Source organism: Perca fluviatilis, chromosome 20 (assembly GCF_010015445.1).
Source record: "Perca fluviatilis chromosome 20, GENO_Pfluv_1.0, whole genome shotgun sequence".
Lineage (NCBI taxonomy): Eukaryota > Metazoa > Chordata > Actinopteri > Perciformes > Percidae > Perca > Perca fluviatilis.
Genome location: NC_053131.1, coordinates 30910444 through 30930495, shown reverse-complemented (window position 1 = coordinate 30930495; position 20052 = coordinate 30910444). Strand labels below are relative to the sequence as shown.

Sequence of the window (20052 nt, the reverse complement as noted above, 5' to 3'; positions counted from 1 at the left end):
AAAATGATTGATGAAGCTTCGTTGGGAATCTCTAGTTCAGTCCCACGTTTGTTAACGTAATCTGAATCATGTTAATATTTCAGCATCTGTGTAAACCGGTGGTCCACGAGTCTGCAGTTTCCCTCCAGTCGTCTAAATGAACACGCCTTCAACATGTCGCCCAGGCAGCGCTTGCTTTTCATTTCTGTCAGTACAGTTGCAGATACTGGAAATTTGCTGGTGTTAGCTAATCTGTCACAGTAAACATGTCAGATTTTACGGCTATCAAAGCTTTTTTTTTTTTGTCGATGATTTTGTGATGCATTTGTAAGTGCACATTGATTTAGAACTTCTGCACTGCATTAGCGCACAGTAATACAGTATATAATGGATTACCTAACTCAGGCAAATTTCAAGTCTCCGCAAGTTCTTTTTCGTACACATCCGAACATAGTTCAGATCCAGAGTGTGCTTTATGGTAATAGTAATAGTAATAGAAAGTACATGGAATTTACAGTCAAAGGGCGGTACAAGACAAAAAGGAACCATTGGTATGTTCCTTTAAATTCACCATGTCTTTAGCATCAGTGTTACAGATGCTCCGTGCTAACTAGTCAAGTAATACTGCTCGACACAAATGTTGTATGCAATGGAAAAGGATAAGGGCCACTGAGTTCTGTGATTAAACAATTAATAGGTCATCATTTAAATATTATTGTCAGACTTCTGATTTGTTCCTAAATGCATTTAGGAACATCTTTTTTCTCAAACTGCTGACTTTTTCCCTAAAATTAGTCACTATTCCTCAGATTTGTAAATGTTTTGCTCTAATTATCTTCCGTACTTGAGGAATATTGTGCGGTGCCTATGTTCCACCTCCTCAGGGTTGGAGCTATTAGATTCTTCACATCTCTGAATTGCAGCTTTTAATTAATCGAGTAATTACATCAAGTACATTTTTATATTTTAAACAGTTGCTCCTCTATTATGGGATACCTACGAGAGCATATGGAGACCCACAGTTGTCAATATTAAATAAACACGATGTTATGTAACTAATCATATCAATAGATAAACACAAATATATAATGTAGCCACTAAATTGTAAAATAATCCACATACTTTTTAAAACTTAGCTGCTCATGAAATGTTATTTGTTTTCACAATAATTTATTACACGTCTTTTTTTTCTTTATTTTCCAGCTGTTTCTATTTGATGCAATGTTTTAAAAATGTTTGTTCTTTATTTTATTTCTGTCTGTATTTATTGATATGATTATGTATTTATTTATATTGAAGAGTTTGGGTCTCCATACATTTAAAGGGGGGTGGGGTGGGGGTGAATATCCATCCATCCATCCATCCATCCATCCATCCATTCATCCATTACGCTCAGAGGGTCGGCGCCGATCCCAGCTGCCATGGGGCGAGAGGCGGGGTACACCTGGCCATTTCGTCCATCACAGGGCGACACACACAGAGACAGACAACCATTCACACTCAACATTCACTCCTACGGGCCACTTAGAGTCACCGATTAACCTAACCTGCGTGTCTTCGGACTAGACTGCTTTATGAATAGTGAAAAAAAGTCTAAAATAAAAAGGGGTCAGAAGTGGCGACGTCCATGTTTTGTGACGCTGTTGCAACACAGTTTTTTTAAAGCTGCAGTGCAGTTTCCATTGAATCAAATCCTTTGTTCCCTTGCTGGATAGTTTGGCCTCTGTAACCTCTAAGGCAAGACATTGTAGCTGCACTTGTCAGATGCTTATTTCTTAATTCATCAACACTTTTAACTTATGTAAATAAAAAAAAAGGAGCTTTATCAGCTTTTCTATTGAACTTAATTCTCAGGTCTTAATTATAGGCCTATCTTTACAAAAGAAAAAGGTAATAAATACACAAAATTGTAAACATACACCCCTTTAAGGTAAAATATTAAACTGAAGTAAGTACATGTGTGACTTGTAAATGAAGACTTATTTTTCATGAAATTGGCAACAATAATAAAAAAAAAAACCCACAAGCATTAACAAATTAACTCTAAGTAAAGGGTAGCAACCTACATTTTACATCTATGCACCCGATCCCGACCCCTAACAACAAGAGTCCAAATAAATAAATTAACACGTTCACATTGAGGAATTAAAGTCTACGGAAATCAGCTGAGCAGTGTTCTTCAGTGTACTCATTCTAACGAGATTATCATTGGCTAACAGAGATATCATCGGTGGGATCAGTTCACTCATTTCACTCAAACAGAAGATTTGTTTTCATTTTTTCATCTGAGCTCATTCTAGTCTGTTAAAGCTAGTGTGGCTGAGCCATTATTCACTGATCCACGTGGTTTTAATTTTAGAAATTCAAATATTCCACTTATTTTGTTTGACATTTTACAAAAATGGGAAACAGAAACTCCATTTGAAGGGCTATTGAAGTGTAACTACTGTTTTTTTCAACCTGGACCTTATTTTCCTATGTTTTTCTGTCTAAGTGACTGATGGGAACAACAATCTTTGAAATTGGTCCAGTATTAAGCATGAACGCTGTAACCGGCAGCCACAGAGCGAGCTGCAATGTAACCCTATGGGGCAAATGTGCATTGTCAATTTGGTCCACTAAAAGGCTCAGATTAATATTCTAAGTGTCTGACAACATTATGGAAAGGATCCCTACAAAGATAGACCTTTTAAAAACCTCTTTAAGATCTTTCTGTTTAACCAGAAACAGCTCTGAGATCGCTAGCTCTAAACCCACCAGACTCCATTTAAAAAAGCAATACTTTTAGCGTGTATAGAGTCAACATATTTTCACATGTAAATCTGTAAACTATGTGTTTATTTCAACCCAAACTAGAGTTGTGATGGTTGGAAAAGTGGAAAGACGACCCAAAAACGTCTTTTCATGGTTTTATTTTGTTTCTATCAGTCAGTAATAATTTTTTTTTTTTGTCTTGTGGGTTTAGCTGTAACACAATGTTTTTATGTTTAAAAAAAAAAAAGAATCTTAGTCTTTAACAGAAAGGTTGACCTCCTTAGAAATCCTTTCCATAATGTTGTCAGACACTTAGAATAATAATCTGAGCCTGTCAGCGGCAAAACAAGCACTTTTATGAAGGTAAATACAAGCTGGACAATTGTCCTATTAACTTACATTGTAGCTTGTTTCTGACTGCAGAGATCTCGCTTAATACTGGGCCAATGCCAAAGATTGTTGTTCCCATCAGTCACTTAGACACAAAAAGATAGGAAAATAGGGTCCAGGTTGAAAAAGTTTTTTTTTTTTTTAAATGAAGTGCTATGATAATGCCAATCGCAGTTTCAAAATCTAGTTTGACCTTGCTGTGTTGAAAGTGATTTCCAACCCCCGATGCTGGTGGACAGAAGAAGCCCAAACACATCCAGTTCTCCAATGGCATGGACAGCGAAGCCGGGCAGCAGCGCTCACGCCTGCCACGTGACTCCCCATCGACTTTTCAACAGCAGATGAATTTGGCATCTCCCCAAATCAATAACCAGCGTGTGTTGTTCAGAGCTTTGAACTTCATACCGTACACTATTAGGGATTTGTAAGTAGAAATTGATCTTTTTTTTTTATTTTTTTTTTGCTTAGTAGTTTAAACAAGTTCACATATGATGTGTGTGGATTTGAAAATGCGCATGTAGGTGTCTCACACCGACATACTGTACCAAATACTTTCAGTAGGGACATTAGTCTTCTGTACAATACAAGAACAGTGCAGCTAAATACAGAATTAGCAGAAGTACAAACACGAAATTTTCACAACCTTTGAGAGAATAAATAATGAAATGGGACAGAAAGAGCACTTATGATTTGTTTAAATGACCACACCAGTGGGTTTAAATTTGAGCCCATTTAACATGGATTGCATGCACTTTACATTAATGCCATCCATTTTCCACAGCTGTTTTTTTTTAGTGTGTTTTCTCTACCTTTCAGGCAGCTATTGGCTTTTATTTCACTCTAAAATAAAAACTAGGACGTTGCTAAGGCTAGGAAATCCATCATCACATCATCGTGTATTTCATTTATTTGTCATTTTAGTTTAGTGTCCCAATGTGTATGTGCAACCTTTTAAAACACTTCATTTACCAGGTCCTGTAGTGTAATGAAGACAAAATAAATATTTATCATTTCTGAGTTTCCTGGAGAGGAATTAGAGATCCCTGGGCAAATACACCCAAATGAAGTCATTTATTCAATTGTTTGGTTATACTTTACTTGAAGGTATCTACATAGTGACATGACACTGTCATGAACGTGTCATAAACATGATAAACAAGTCATTAACGTTTGACATAACTTTTAGTACGTGTCATTCGGTTTTTGTCATGACAAGTTAGGGTTAGGATTGGAGTTAGGGTTAGGGTTCATGTGTCATGACTGTGTCACGACAGTGTCACGTCACTCTTATGTAGATACCGTCAAGTGTTAGCGATTGTTTTAAGAAAGAACCAGAAAATGATGTAATTGTCACATAGTTTGGTTTTTAATTTCAAGAGGAATTTTCTTAATAGACCTCCCTAAAATTGTTATAACTGGAGTTGAGTTTAAACTAGAAGAAAGGTTACCAATGAGGTTAAATTACAAGAAAGTGTTCTAATTGGATAAATTTTCCCTATAATTATTATGAATAAAGCTACTAGGAGAGCACTTTTAACCAATTTGTTAGTTTATTGCCACACATCAGGCGTTTCAGGCAACGCCCTTCCTCAGCGTGTGCACGGGCAATTACAAAAAAAATGTGCACACGCTGAGGAAGGGCGCTGCCTGAAACGTCCAGTCCTATTTTTCCCTATAATTATTACCAAATGACATAGTCCTTTCCAGGAACGTTCCAGACTCCTTGTGAGGAAATTATTGGGAAACTAGGAACCTGTGAAATAAAGCATCGTCCAGTTTGACAACCACGGATGTAACTTTGACAACAAACTAAAGCAGAAATGATGTTATGATTGAACTTTTCCTGCATGTTGATTAAGCATAAAATCGATTAAATCAAGCGAGAAATGCTACAGCGTGCTTTGGAAAATGGTCGGCAGAAATGTAAATTGACACCGGTGTGGTCCTTTAATCTATTTGGACACCCAGTGACTGGCTCGGGCTGTGGGTGCCAGGTGTCACCGCGCGGAGGTGCTGGGCAGTGATTGAACTTTGTAAATGTAGTTCTGTCTCTTCTCGTATGAAAAAAAAAAGGCAGAAGAGAATTGTGTAGAAACGTCCGTCTGAGTACAAGAAAAAAGTACAAGTGAAGTTTGACAAAAGGAACTTTGCATAATGAGAGTTCATTTGACCATTTCATCTAATGTTACATTTTACAAATACACACCTTTGGTTACATTTTACTTTAGAGTCCTGTGTCACTAAACGATTACTAGATCACTAAAAACGTGAAGTCATATGACAAAAGGGAAGCTGTTAGTTATGTTGTAATATTGACGCTGGTAGGGCTGCACAATTAAATCGCAATTTTATTGAAATCGCAATATGGACTAGTGCAATATCCAAAATCGCATAACATATTATATATTGTTAAAGGAAAAATATGTGCCACACCAGTCTGAATTAAGTGTTGTGGTGCTGCAGAGACGTCCCAGACTACAAATCCTATCCTACACACTAAAGAGAAAAATATTTGTTTGGTCCAGATCCTCGCAAAAAAAAAAAATTAAAAAAAAAATCACACTATAACTATCACATTTTTCATTCGAATATTTTTCAGTGAAAATAAGAATAATGATACAAAAACGATCATTCCCTCCAATATCGTGAATCAAATCGCAATTGGATATTTTCCTCATATCGTGCAGCCCTATACCTAAGCATAATTTTGGGAGCAGGGACACACCTTAGACACGCTTCTTTCGGTATTGCTCTAAATGCACACCTAAAGCCCAGCCCAGACCAAAGATTAGCGTCCAGACCAAACCGCTTTAGAACCGCCGTCAGCCATTGGATGACTACAAGCGACTTCCCGCCTCCCACACCAATCATCTTTCATTAATAAAATGGTTCAAACGTGTCTGGTTGATGGTGTGGAATTGAATAATACCATTTATACTTTTATTATCTTGGACCGAGGTGAGAAATTCACATTATTGATATTATCAATTCAATTATTAATAACATTTACTACAAATCAAGGGCGTGTGCCGAAGTAGCGATCGAGATTGGACAGGACTGTAAAGTAAAGTGCTTTGTACATGTTAACAGGGACATTACTGAAAACATTCTGAGAAATTCCTGAGTTTAACCTCCCATGATGCACGAGAGAGGGAGGGACGCTGACAGGAAGAAGAGTCAGGATGAGACCGAGAGAGAGAGAGAGAGAGAGAGAGAGAGAGAGAGAGAGAGAGAGAGCTGCCAGTGCTTTTGTTTCATCACCAGACCAACAAAAAAAATACCTGTTGAACAGTATTGCTGATAAGACAACGCTTGTGTCATCCATTACAAAAAAAACGAAAAAAGAAAAATACTTCAAATAGCAAGGTGTAGAGAAGTAGGAGTGTGTCACGGACCAAGCTGTTTTGCCACCAGACTCTTAAGTACAGTTCTGTCTCTTCTGTTCCTCTGTTGTACATTTCTCAGTCATTTCCTGACAGAAATCCACAGTTACAGTGGGGCTACATACTTCCTCAGTGGATCCCAGCAGCAGGGGACACTCTGGGTTCTCCAGCCCCAGACGGGACACCTCCACCCGGGGCTGCGTGTCCTCCAGCGCCCCCTCCCGACTCGGACCCTGATCAGACGGACACGCGGCGTGGCTCTGCTGCGACGCGGGCGACCGGGGCTGGGACGAGCCCTCGTCAGAAGAAGGCGATGGCGGGCTGGATGTGAGGTCGATGCTGGCGGAGACGGCGGGGTGCTGGGCGCCCTGCACCTCCCGGCACACTTGCTGGGAGAGAAACGAGAGGTTCTGCCACAGCTCCGACATACACACCTTCAGCTGGTTGCGCTCGCTCAGCAGCTTGTCCTTCTCGCACACCTGAGTTCATAAGACACGGCACAGTGAGGTCAGAATGGCAGCCAGACAGGACGCTCAGTGAGCACTTTGTCAGTGTCCTCACCATAGGGCTGGGTATCGTTCAAACATTCTCAATACCGGTACCAATACCGTGCCTTTGATACCGGTTCCTTTTTTATACTAATTTTATTAAATCCAATTAAACAAAAACAATACGGCACAAATGTTTTTTATTTATTTTGTAGCTTCTACTACATGTGTAATCTATATCGACGGCGTTTCATTTTCGGGGTTGTTCAGGTGCCGCTGGAAATTCTGCCGGATGTCCCTCATTTCGGCTGGATGTCCCGTTACCTTCCGCTTTCTATATGTTGGAATTTTAACCTCTGGTGGATTTGTGAGGACTATGGTTATCTGCTCCTCAGATCTCTGCAGGGTAAATCCAGACAGCTAGCTAGACTATCTGTCCAATCTGAGTTTTCTGTTGCACGACTAAAACTACTTTTCAACGTACACATGTTCCACCAAACCAAGTTCCTTCCAGAGGCTATTTTGCAGAGGCACTGAGACTCCGTCTGGTGCTTAGCGCCGCCCAAGACGATTGTGATTGGTTTAAAGAAATGCCAATAAACCAGAGCACGTTTTTCTCCCATCCTGGAATGCTGTGTGGACTAGTCCGACACTCGGTAGGTCTACTACGTGAGTAACGTAGTTTTTACGTCTGTACGACATGTAACGTTAAACAGACAATCAGCATTCATTAATTATATCTTGGCAGAATCATGCTGCGTGCTTATTGGCTCACTGACGGTGATGAGATTTCCTCCGTAGGGGTTCAAATTTGGTCTTGAATGACGAGGCATTTTTCGATACTCGATACTTTAGAGGCAACTCGGTCAGTGCCTAAAAAGTTAATAATTTGGTACCCAGCCCTACTTCACTATAACAACAACAACAGCATCAGTCGTTTGTTCAAAGGCAAATACACTCTATGTCAGGTCGTGTTCACATCGGCATGAAGCTGTAGTGAATCATGGTCGTCCGGCAAAAAAAAAGTTGACCCTGGCTCAAGCCGACATGTTGCATGTCAAATACATGCAAGCACACATTCCAGAGAGTCTCTCTACTGTTTTCCCCGCGATCGACGCGATAAAACAGAACATTATTTCTACTGTTTCTCAAAGTGAAAAGCTGAGCTAAGTTTGCCAATATTGCAGGTGTGCCAATACATGCCTAAGCACTTTTTACATACACACAGAGTAGTGTTTTACCTAAGGGTGCACCGATACGATATTACGGATCATTAGTAGGTACTGATGCGAAAAAGTTGAGAGTGGTGCAAATAAATAAGAATTCAATACATTCCATCTATGTTATTTTGTCTTAGTTAGGAAAGTAATGTTTAGTTAGGAAAGTCTGGTGCCTTTAGTCTATAAGGTAAAAGGTATTATTAATTCAACAATGGTATCGGATCGGTATTGGGTATCGACAGATACACAAAGCCCAAGCATCGGTATCGGGACTGAATAAGTTGGATCGGTGCATCCCTAGTTTTATCGGTTGACAGTAGGTTGCTGTTGAGTTTGATTTGAATGACGTGTGTGTGTGTGTGTGTGTGTGTGTGTGTGTGTGTGTGTGTGTGTGTGTGTGTGTTTTATATGATCGTACCAGTTTGCGGATCTCTCCTTCCAGGTTCTGGATGCAGTCCAGCTTCCTCTTGCGACAGCGCTGGGCGGCGATGCGGTTTTTGCTGCGGCGGCGGATGTCGTGGATGAACTCCAGCTGCTCGGAGGTCAGCTTGTGCATCTTGATGAGGATCTGAAAGTCATTGCGTGGCAGGTTGGTGATCTGGTCCACCGGGAAGGGCAGCTTTACCTAAAAGAATCACAGGGTATAAATTAATTCTACAGGATTATTATTTCTCTAGTCTCGCATTGCGAGATCTACATCCACAGCGCTAACCAATCACAATCGTTTAGGGTGGCGCTAATCGCCGGACGGAGCCACGGTGCCTCTGCAAAATAGCCTCTGGAAGGAACTTGTTTTGGTGGAACATGTGTACGTTCAAAAGTAGTTTTAGTCGTGCAACAGAAAACTCAGATTGGACAGATAGTCTAGCTAGCTGTCTGGATTTACCCTGCAGAGATCTGAGGAGCAGTTAACCATAGTCCTCACAAATCCACCGGAGGTTAGAACGCCATCACAAAGAAAGGTGACGGACATCCGGCCGAAAATGAGGAACATCTGGCTGAACATCTGGCTGATCTTCCAGCGGCGTCGGAGCAATTCCGTAAATGAATGGTCATCGATGTAGACTATTATTTCTCAATCAAAATGGATCACTTTCATCCTTACTTCATGTGATGACAACTGATGAAGCCATGACAGGAAGTCATCTTTATTTATATAGCACATTTAAAACAGAAGTTGACCCAAAGTGTTTTCCCGTCCAGACAGATTTAGGTTAAGATCTGCCTCGAGACACATAAACAACATTAAAGAAAGAGTTCTCTGTAATGCCTTTGGGCCGGTGTCGTAATGGGCCTCCGAGGAGAACTAACTGCTTTTCCAAGTTTTATTCCTTCTGCTATAAGGCTGCCTAGTACACATAATGCTCATCTTAAATGCTGTATAGGACTTCTTGTTGCATTTATTTATTGTTTCTTATGTATTGCTTTTAGTTACTGTAACCTGTCCCATATCTTTTTAGTTTCCTCCGGCATCTTTAAACATTTTTAACTGTTGTTTGGTGAGTGTTCTTTGGAACTGACTTCATGGACTGTGAAGCTGCACATGATTTGCCCATTGGGATTAATAAAATGTCTGAACTGAACTAACTAGCAATAATACAAAACAACTGACATGATACAACCAAAGCCAATGGGAAGTTAGGAGAGAAGGAATAAAATCAACAACAGGTTAAATAGCAGTAAGAGGGCATTAGAAATAAGTCAAGAGGGGACTTAGGGTTAGAGGGCCATGGGGCATACAATATAAATATATAATAATATATAATGTATGATAAGAAATAGCAACACAGCAAAGACAGGAGTCATTCTGCTGCAAAATAGGCTTCATTTTATTCTTTAAGTTCAGTTATCTGATAACGGGGGGGCTTGGCTGATCCAGGGAGCATCATCAAAACGGAGCCTTCATCGCCAAGTATCACTATTTCCATTTGTTGCAATAAATGGTTAAATCTATAACGAGAGGGTTCCTGACTGAAATAAGCATTGTGCTTCCACCTGCTCCTTTTCAAATTAATCCTTTTTTTGTTCTTTGGTAAAAGCTGATTTGTTTAGTTTTGTGTTTTTATCTTTGTGATTTTTCTTTATCTTTTTATCTTTTACTACATACCATTTGTTCGAGATAAATAAATAAGAAAATCAAATCAAGTTAGATGGAGGTCAATGAGGAGTAAAATCCACTAGATGGCAGTACGATGCTGTTTGTTGATCCCAGCCACTGACACAAAGAGAACAGGGCGCGTATTTACAATTAGATAGATCAGTTACTGCTGACATTACTATTTAAACATATGTGCACCCACAACAATAGGCAACCCAAATATTATAAAAATGTCATTTACTGCAGAACTATCGTACCTATTGTTCTACACTTTAGCCCCTCCCTACAGAAAGGACCTAATGAGGCAAACCTGCATGCACTCTCCCTGATTAAGCTGGTGAGCAGCTGATCTACCCCACATCACAGGCAGAACCATAGCAAAACACTTTGAACCCATACACCTACTGAACAGGCCTATGTCAAATAATAAAGTAACAAATACACTAAAACAATAACCTACAACTAATGGTCTTCATTTTGGGAACAGGGCCTAGTGAAAAGGGAGAAAGGAAGCCTTTTCACACTATCATAACGTGTTCTCTTGAAAATTCTTTATTTTTAAATGTGTGTTGAATGTGAATTTATTCGGTGATTGGTCCAGGTCTATGTCGCCATCCAAAATCCCACAACAAAGTGTCTTGAATCATCTCTAAGACTGACATTTAAGATGTAATCCTACACTTCACTTAAATTAAATTACGACTGAGGTGCTTGATAACTAACTTTTAAGCGCAGCTTTGAGCAAAGAATTTTTTTTCAATTCTTAGCTGTGTTCTTGTGAGTAACAGTTTTAAAGGGGAACTATGCAGTTTTTTTTAGCTTAATTTACCTTAACTGAACAGCATTGGAATGGTTATATGACTTTCTTTTTCGAGTTGAATGGTGGTCGTCTCGCTCCCCCCTAGCGCCTGTGAGCGGAAAAACCACCCTGGCAACTTTCGGGCCGGCGAGCCGGCGGCCTCATCGTCGGGAAGTATGGCGTGATATCAGGTCTCGCGATGTAACAAACTGCTTCACGGCACTGCACACATACCATACGCCCATTCAGGAACCGGCTAAGAAGGTAGTGATGGAGTTTTTCACACTATCGTCATGGCTGAGCTGGCAAAAAAGAAGCAGAACGCTAGGAAAGCATAGTCGGAGGAACAGAGAAAGAGGAAACGGCAGACTGACGAGGAGTCAGACACGAGTAAACATAGGAGCTGCCAAATATCTATTTCCGAAGCTGTAGGGGGGGCTCTATAGAGAAACCTGCCAGCAAAAAGCGAGAAAACAGCGAAGAAATGGCCCAAACTGCTTAGCACCCCTTTAAATCTGTATGACCGCCTTCTTATGTACTCTTAGTACCTTCTATGTACTTTCTTTCTTTACTGAAATTAATCTATATCAGATTGAGTCAAACCAAGGGATGTAACGATGCATCGTGAATCGGTTAAACATCGATATAAATGTGTACAGATTACAACTGGTTGAAATAAAAAGAAAAAATTGTGATGCAATTTTTAAACGGCCTAGGGCGTAATTTACTTTAGATTTCACTTGTTTTGACTTCAGACGTCACTACGTCTTCTTAGTTTATTCATTTAAAGATATTTGATTCTATTTACTTAGTTGTTTTGATTGTGTATGTGAATTTTTTTATGTATTTTTTTGTTAAAAAGAGGACACGTCTGTTGTTTTGCACAGTTTATATAAATAAAAGAAAAAAATTTCAGTCATGTGTCTGCAGCTCATTCTGTTAGCTTAAAACTTAAACTAGTGAATGGTATGGAATGGTGAGTGGAGTGTATCCTTACATCCCTATTAATACCATTTTGTTTTTCTGTCATTCGCTCTGGTTAACTCTTTAGTTTTAAGCTTTTTTTTATTTATTCTCTCTTTCTTGGCAGTTCTGTCTCATCAGAGCTTTTATTTATCCCTCTATTGATCTGCCTTTTTAGGTCTAAATATTCTGGCAGTCATTCACTGGTTTGTTGCTGCAGCCATGTGGAGCTTAAATCTTACTTTTCAAATATTGCTCATTTTTCGGATTGGGCATTGACAACCGGTTCCATTGGAATTAGTTTCAAAAATTACGATTCCAATGGAATCGTTTTTTTTAAATAGGAATCCTTTGGAATCGTTTATAAAATGTTGGTTTCAAATCCAATCATCAGTTCCAAACTGGTGGCCATATTTCCAGGCGCTTGTTGTGTTGTCTGGCTTTATTTTGTGTTATAAAAGCCGTGAAATAAGCATGTGACCCGTTCTTACTCCACCCCTCAAAGAATCGAGAATCGATAAGAATCAGAATCGAAAAGTAGAATTGGAATCCGAATTGTTAATATCAAAACGATGCCCAACTCTACTCATTTTACCCATTAAAGTGTTGACGGGTGAATACTCTGTTGAGCACTTCTTCCCTGCGTTCGCTCCATGACACAATGCAGTTGCAGCAGCCCATGCTGCCAGCATACATCATATGCCCTGACAACACTGTGTGTGTGTCTCTGTATGTGTGTTTTTGTGTGTGTGTCTCTGTGTGTTTGTCTTTGTGTGTAGGTGCCGCCTGTCCTTTACTATACAGACCTCTATATATAGCTCCATGAGTCTCGGCAGTCACATAATAAGGTTGGAATGACAGAGTGAGTCTTGGATGCTCATAAATCCCCTCACCAATCTCTCTCTCTCTCTCTCTCTCTCTCTCTCTCTCTCTCCTTTCCATTTCTAAGGTGTGTATCCTTTGACACGCTCGTGCCATTGCTTGCTGGTGTTTAAAAAAATAAAAAATAAATAAACTTCACATTTCCAATGTCCTTAAATTACTATTAATAATAATTAGGGCTGGGACGATATGCTTTTGTCCCGATTCTGTTCTTTCACGATACATGGGTGTCGATTCGACTTGTATTGAGATTTTCATTTATTGCGATTCTAGAAGTATTGAGTAATGTGATTTTCTTTTCTTTCTTTGACAAAAAAAAGGTTGAACAATACATTTCTAGAGGCAATATATCATGAGACATTTATAACAACTAATTGTTTTCTAAAAAGAAGACATTTACTTAATTTGTAAAGAAGAACATAACATGGATTTTCTCCATTTTCTGCTTCTTTCTACCATCCCAGAATGCTGTGTGGACTAGCCAGACCCTCCTCAGCTGCGCTGTGAAGGAAGGTCTGGCAATGCAAGACCGCATGCACACTAGTATCCCGGTTTAGGTCTTATCCTTTTATTGATCATATTCAGGATATGGCGTATGTATGGAACATGAAAAAAAATCTGGTTATTCATATCCCTGTATACTTAAAGCTATAGTGCGTAGTTTCTGTCTCCCCCATGAGGAATTCTAAGTAATGACAACAACGCTGATGCCGTGTCCACATGATACAAGCCTCCTGTGATCGCGCACCACCCCCACCCCTCCTCCAAGCAGTTGCTAGTAGCCAAGGAGGACACGGAGGATTAAAAAAAACATGATGGACTCTTGAGAAGAGGTCATTATCTTCACTCGAGTTTCTGCGTGCGAAAGTCGCCGGACGCCACAATCTTCTGACCATAGTCCTACTGAGAAATCCAGAGAGAGTTGTGTGGAGCTGATAGTCTTAATTAGCTCTGTAGCAACTCATTTGGCAATGGCTTGAATGTAACGGATGTTCATTAACCCTCTGAGGACGAAAGACGCACTGGCGCGTCCAAACAATGTTTGACAAAACTAAATTCATTTTAGACATTTTTTTTTAAAACTATTTTAATCATATATAACTTAAGACTGAAACTCATTTCAAGCACCGAAACTATTTTTTATTTTCAAAAAGCGAACATCAACGTTTCAGCTTTAGCACCAAATTATATCTTTACACATTGCTCTGGAAAAAATGTGGGAGTCACCGCACGGAAAGCTGAGTTTAAGTTTGTTTGTTCTGAATGTTAATCACATGCAACAGATGTTGATGTTGTGAACGAACATCAACATCTGTGCCTGGTCTCTGTAGTTTGTATTTAAATAGTATTTTTTGTATCTGATTACTGAGGTAATTGTTAAACTTGATTAAGAAAATATTGAAGAATGACTTTCTTTATACTTAAATAAGCAGGAAGAAAAGCAAAATGACAGAATGCAAAGTGGGGTGGAGAGGGTCTTGGTGGCCTGATTGGAGAGATCTGGGGTCAGGAGCAGCAGATGGTGGAGGGAATGTGGCCAGGACACCTTCCACCTGCCTACAGGGCACCCGAGGGTGGGTGTGTGTGTGTGTGTGTGTGTGTGTGTTTCTGTGTGTGTGTGTGTGTGTGTGTGTGTGTGTGTGTGTGTGTGTGTGTCCTCTCTATCGCTGAGAGAACTGGGTCAGGGCAAAGAAGTGGGACAGGCCCCCGACACACATACATATACAGGAGTGATATACGATGTAGGTATGCACACGCATGCACGTACGCACACACACACACACACACACACACACACACACCTGTTTCCATCGCCTATTTGTTGCACAAATTCTCTATCGATCTCTTAAAAATGCATGGAAACATGGTTTTGTGGCACCAAATTGCAATAAAATCAAGCGTCCTTCTAAATGAATTAACTGTCTTGGACCACTATTTTGTTACACAACAGTTGAATAACAAGCTATTTAAAATAAATCTATATGCAGCAGAGGGAGAGGTTTGTTTGAAGCAGGCTTATATTAGAGACATGCCTTTATTTCTTGTTTACTCTGTGTGATAAGTATATTTTCTCATATTTTAGTGTGAAGCTTCCTTCTTTCCTGATCTGCTCCTGTTTGCCCTTTTTACTGCATTATGCTGTTGATACAAACTCAACACTTCCTGTTTCCGCTTCAAATTAAAAGTCCTTTACACACATTTATAGTTGTTAGGAGAGCAGCAAGTGAAATAAATACAGTGGGTCTGTAGCTGTGACCCCTATCTAATAGTAATATCTTCAAGTTACTGTTTCAGTATGTCCATTCAGATTACATCACTGACTCATCTACAGACCAGAGGCAACAACCACTCAAATCTAATAGATAATATATGTGTGTGTGTGTGTGTGTGTGTGTGTGTGTGTGTATGCGTACGTGTGTTTGTGAGAGAGAGAGAGCTCTGGTATGAAACTCATCTCACGTCATCAGATATTGCATGTGCATCACCATGGCAACCATACTGCTCATTTAACTGCAAGGAGTAAGTGTTAGAAGTGTTTGTGTAATTTCTCCTGAGAAATAGACCATCTAAGAATAGTCCCAGCTGTAAATCAAACCGAGAATACGCTTGAAAAAAAAAAAAATCACTGACACATGCAATGGGTGCTCTTAAAGATTAGGACCAAAAGAGGCAAGAGGCCAGTTATTGCTTAGAGGCGGTCAATGCTTATTACATACTATACTGGTGAATTGAAAACCTTGACATTTATAGGTTTTACCCTCTCACCAACTGAGCACTTTAACACTCAAACATCCTCTGCAGGATTGGTGTCCACCATTTATAGTGACTTAATCTCCAAAACTGCCAAAACTCTGGGGGTGACTGAGTCCTAGGATCGTGATCTTGAAGGAGAAGTAGTGATGGCAAAATGAAGCTTCATGAAGTTTTGTGAACTATTTTCTTTATTGGTACTGTGTTATCACAGATACGACTACACTGATACATGGACCCCTGGATCGATCTAAATGGACCAAGAATCGCCCAATGGCCCGATTCTAACGTTACCAAACGGTCGACTGAAGCTTTGCTGTTGATTCAACGAAGCTGCTGCTGTGTGTGCAATGCTGTTGAAAAAGACGGATTTATGTTTATATACTGTATGTGTGCGAAGGAAACTCAACATTTATAAAGGAAAGTGAATGTGTTTATGTTAAACGAATATTAACTGTATCTATCAAATCGAATTGAATCAAATCGCAATGAATCGTTCCATACATTTCAATGTACAGAGAGTCTGGCCACTCTCCATTGACAAGTGTTAACTTCCTTGAAGGCGGGTACTCTGTTGAAGTTTAAAACTATTGGATCTGCCCAGAGCCACTCTGGATCTGCCAGAACCAATCGCTAACGTTTGGTCGTGACGTCGGCTTAGCATCGCTAGCGTTAGCCTTAGCCAACTCCTTCACCACTAACGGAGCGAGCTGGAAAATCTAACTTTTCCCGAACCCCGTGGGGAGGAGGTCCACAACATCATGGCCACCAACACAACTCAGCAAAGATTGGTCTTGCTCGGGCTTTAACTTCTGGATTTTCCGCAGCGTTGCCACAACGGACCGAATGGCTTCGCTCGCATCTTTCTGCGCCGCCATTACAGAACTACAACTCAAACTAGTGCACGGCCTCAACGTCATCGTTCTCAGCCACTCCCTCTGTTCGCTGATTGGACCGCCAAAAATTTGGCTGGAGAAAACCCAAGACCATACTGCAAACCCAGACGGAGTACTGAAGGGAAATGAAAATTGAGTGGAAGTACGTAGGAGGGCTGAGCCAGGCTACCGTATCGTAGCCCATGTATCTAGATACGTATCGGATTGTCTTATAAGGGATAGATGCACACCCCAACTGAATTGCCATTCCTTGAGATATTTTTCTTCAAACCAAGAGTGCCATCTACATCTACTCAGAAAATAAAAAAAGATTGACAAAGCTTAATTTGTCCTTCACCAGAGGTAGGGCCTTGAACTCAATTGGGACAATATTTGTACCAACATATTTATGTCATCAAAAAACCCATTTTTGCATAAATTGTATGTCACACCGTACAAACACGTCAAAATATAAGAAGATCTAGTCCAAACTGTACCAGTTATAGCCAGAACACTGTTTGTCCTTCCTTGTCTATGGTACCTCATGTACGATTCTTGTGACAAACTCAACAAAAAGTTGATCATTAAAAAATAAAAATGAAGGACTATACTAACCTCAGGGCCAGAAACTCTGGAGACGCCACTTTCACTGTCTCCCTCTGAGAAAGAGCCTGATTCGTCGCTGGAGTTTCCACCACTGGCACCAAATCCCTGTTCACTTTTGATACTGGCGCAACCCTGAGAGAAGACTACATCTCCGCTGTGCAGGTTCCTCTGGTCCACTACCCCGGCCAGGCAGTGAGGAAGTCCAGAGGTGGAGCCTGAGTGCGGGGATGAGGAGAAGTCATACTGCGGAAGGTTGAAAGGTGAGCTACCGCTGCCTGCGTCCTCTGGGTAAGAGAACGAGGAACGAGAGCTGGAAGTCTGGGTGCGGGGCTCAGAAGGGGGAGGGGAGTGGGCCGATGGCTTGATGGGAACGGGGCAGCTGGTGGCGAGGCACGGCCTACCAGAAGACGCTCCTACCTGCATCAGGGTCGAGACCTCTTCTCTGAACTTATCATCCATGTAAGAATGTGCCAACATTTGTTGCTCGCCAGCCGCTGAAGAGAAAATGACACTGGCTCGGTCTAGATCGCCCTCATGTTTAGAGGAGGACGCTTTGGACACCGGCCTTTCCATGTTCTTGCCAATGCCAGCCAGCGCTGTTGGTATGACATCTGTCTTGAAGTCCCCTCGACCCAGAGATTCCCTCTTATCCCTCTGCCTGTCTTTGACCAGTTCCCTGTAGTGGTTGAGGGACAGTCTGTTGGTGAGTAGCTGCTGGATGGTGGTGCTGGGCACGCTGCTGAGATTTAAGCCGCCCCTCTGGAGGTAAGAGCGCAGGCACGAAGACGGCGATCCCCGGCTCGGAGAGTGCTCAGCGGCAACTGGGACACCTTCTACCTCTAGCTCCATCTCCAGTACCTCCTCGGTACACAACTCTGGGTTGCAACCGCCCCTTTCATCGCCTTCTTCCTCGTACACAAATGGTTCCTCTTTGATCCTGGAGGGCGTGAGAAGAGTTTGTGGAGCGGCGCTGCTGTCTCTGAGCTGTGAGTGCGCAGAGCTGACTGAGGTATGGTTGGCCAAAATGGCATCCCCACTGCCATGATGGGTTTCTCCATTGTGCTTGTTATGAGGGACCTGGTAATGATACTTCCTGTATTTAGGACATTGAGAAAGGTCTGCGGGAAGAGACGCAGTGCTTGCTACGTGATTGGTCTGCTGCCTCATCTCTGCAGAATCATCTGAGGATATCGCTTCCTCGGCAGTGATGTCTTCGTCATATTCCACCTTGCCGTTACTGGCATGTTGGCTGTCGTTCTGTAACTGCGCTTGAAGGAACCGAAAGCAAGAGTCCTCCAAATTGTGAACGCCCAGGAAGTCGGCGCACAGGATGACCTCGTGGATGTTTTCCGAGCTTAAAATCAGCTTGGCTGTGTAGGCAAACTGGAGCAGCGGAGCAAAACCCTTAGCTGTCACCTGTAGAGGAGAGAAGGGTGACATGAAAGAATGGTTTTACTTATCAAGACAACAGATAAACATGGAGCAAAAAAGGTCTGTCTCTAATATTAGCCTCTAACTAAGGCTGCTATTTCAGAACTTATGGTTACCCACAGACAGAACAGTGCTTTGTTCACAACATATTAGAAACACAACAATGTAAAATGTCTAATTGAGGGTGGACAAAATATTAGAAACACCTTTATACAGGGGATTCTATTATTCTGATCAGAGAGTATTTTGGGAATCAGAGCTTGATCATACTGTAATTAGTAGTGTTGCTAAAAGGCACCCTAACAGAATAACAATATTGGAAATGGATGAAACAGAATTTTACCCCACAGGCAACCAATCCACTTTCTTCAGGTATTTTGCCACATTCCAGCAGCAGTATTAATCATATATGTCCTGTTTTCTTGCCTGGGTCCTTTTAGCCCCTCCTCCTCCTCTCCCACCTTCACCCACCACATCTCCCCTGCTCACTTCTTGTTCCCTATAGTCAGCATGTGTGTTTATATGTGTGTATGTGAGAGAGGGGGATGGTGAGAGCGTGTGTTGCTGTATGTACAGTATGTGCTTACTCTATATTGCTGTGTGTATATTGGTGTGCATGTAAGCCTATATTCAGCTAGAGGGGAACCAGTAGAAGCTCCACTGCACACTGCGCTACAAAGCAGCAGAGAGAGAAATGGCATACGATTGATCATTATCCACTTAACACCTACTTTTTAACTTTTATTACCCATTTTACCTTAAAGTAGCTTTAAGGTAAACATGTTATTCCACAATGTCTGCCAATATGATATATATTCTGTATCATCTTGGAGAGTGATCAGAGTATGATTGATCATTATCCCCTTCACTAGGGATGTCCAATCAGCTTTTTTGGCCCGATAATAAAGCTGCCCGCTGTTTTGCAGATATTGCTAGTGGATGTTGGACTGTTTTGACTTTCTAGTTTAAAATACTTCCACACTGCTGATCTTTTAGTCACGTTAATGAGTAGTGCCAAGTTACTTGCGAGTTTATGCCCTGCCGCAAATTGTGCTCAGCTGACTTAATGATCGGAGTAAAGCTTGATTTATGGTTTTGCGGAGGTTCCACGCAGAGCTTTCCCCCGTAGCCTACGCAAGTGGCCTGATGAAATACTTGTGCGTTGGTGTGTGTGTAAAGCCGGCATGTGTGTGTGTTTGTGTGTGTGTGTGTGGGGGAGTGTGTGGTAGAGCGAGTGAGAGAGTGACGGCGATTCGCTACGGAGACTCTAGAGTCATAGTGAGAGAAACAAAGTGTCTCCCCTGTGTTTTTGGACCACGGTGGGGAATCTGTAGCAGGAGAAGTTAACCCTCTCTTTGATTTCATGTTGTTTATGGAGAATGATGTGTAGTTACATTTTTCGAGAGGCGCACGTCAGGCTACGGCATAGGGTC

At 41.2% G+C, this 20052-nt stretch overlaps 1 protein-coding gene across 1 annotated transcript in view; it reads right to left on the bottom strand.

Annotated features, from left to right (window-relative positions):
- Positions 1–5746: 5746 nt before the first annotated feature.
- Positions 5747–20052, bottom strand: part of LOC120549702 (transcription regulator protein BACH2-like) — a 56621-nt gene continuing 42315 nt past the window's right edge. Inside the window, exons 3-5 of the mRNA XM_039786788.1 lie at positions 17198–18604; positions 8633–8839; positions 5747–6985 (exon numbers count right to left, since the gene is read on the bottom strand). Coding sequence (XP_039642722.1) covers positions 6542–6985; positions 8633–8839; positions 17198–18604 — 2058 coding nt within the window. The 3' untranslated portion in view covers positions 5747–6541. The remainder of the gene's footprint in view (positions 6986–8632; positions 8840–17197; positions 18605–20052) is intronic.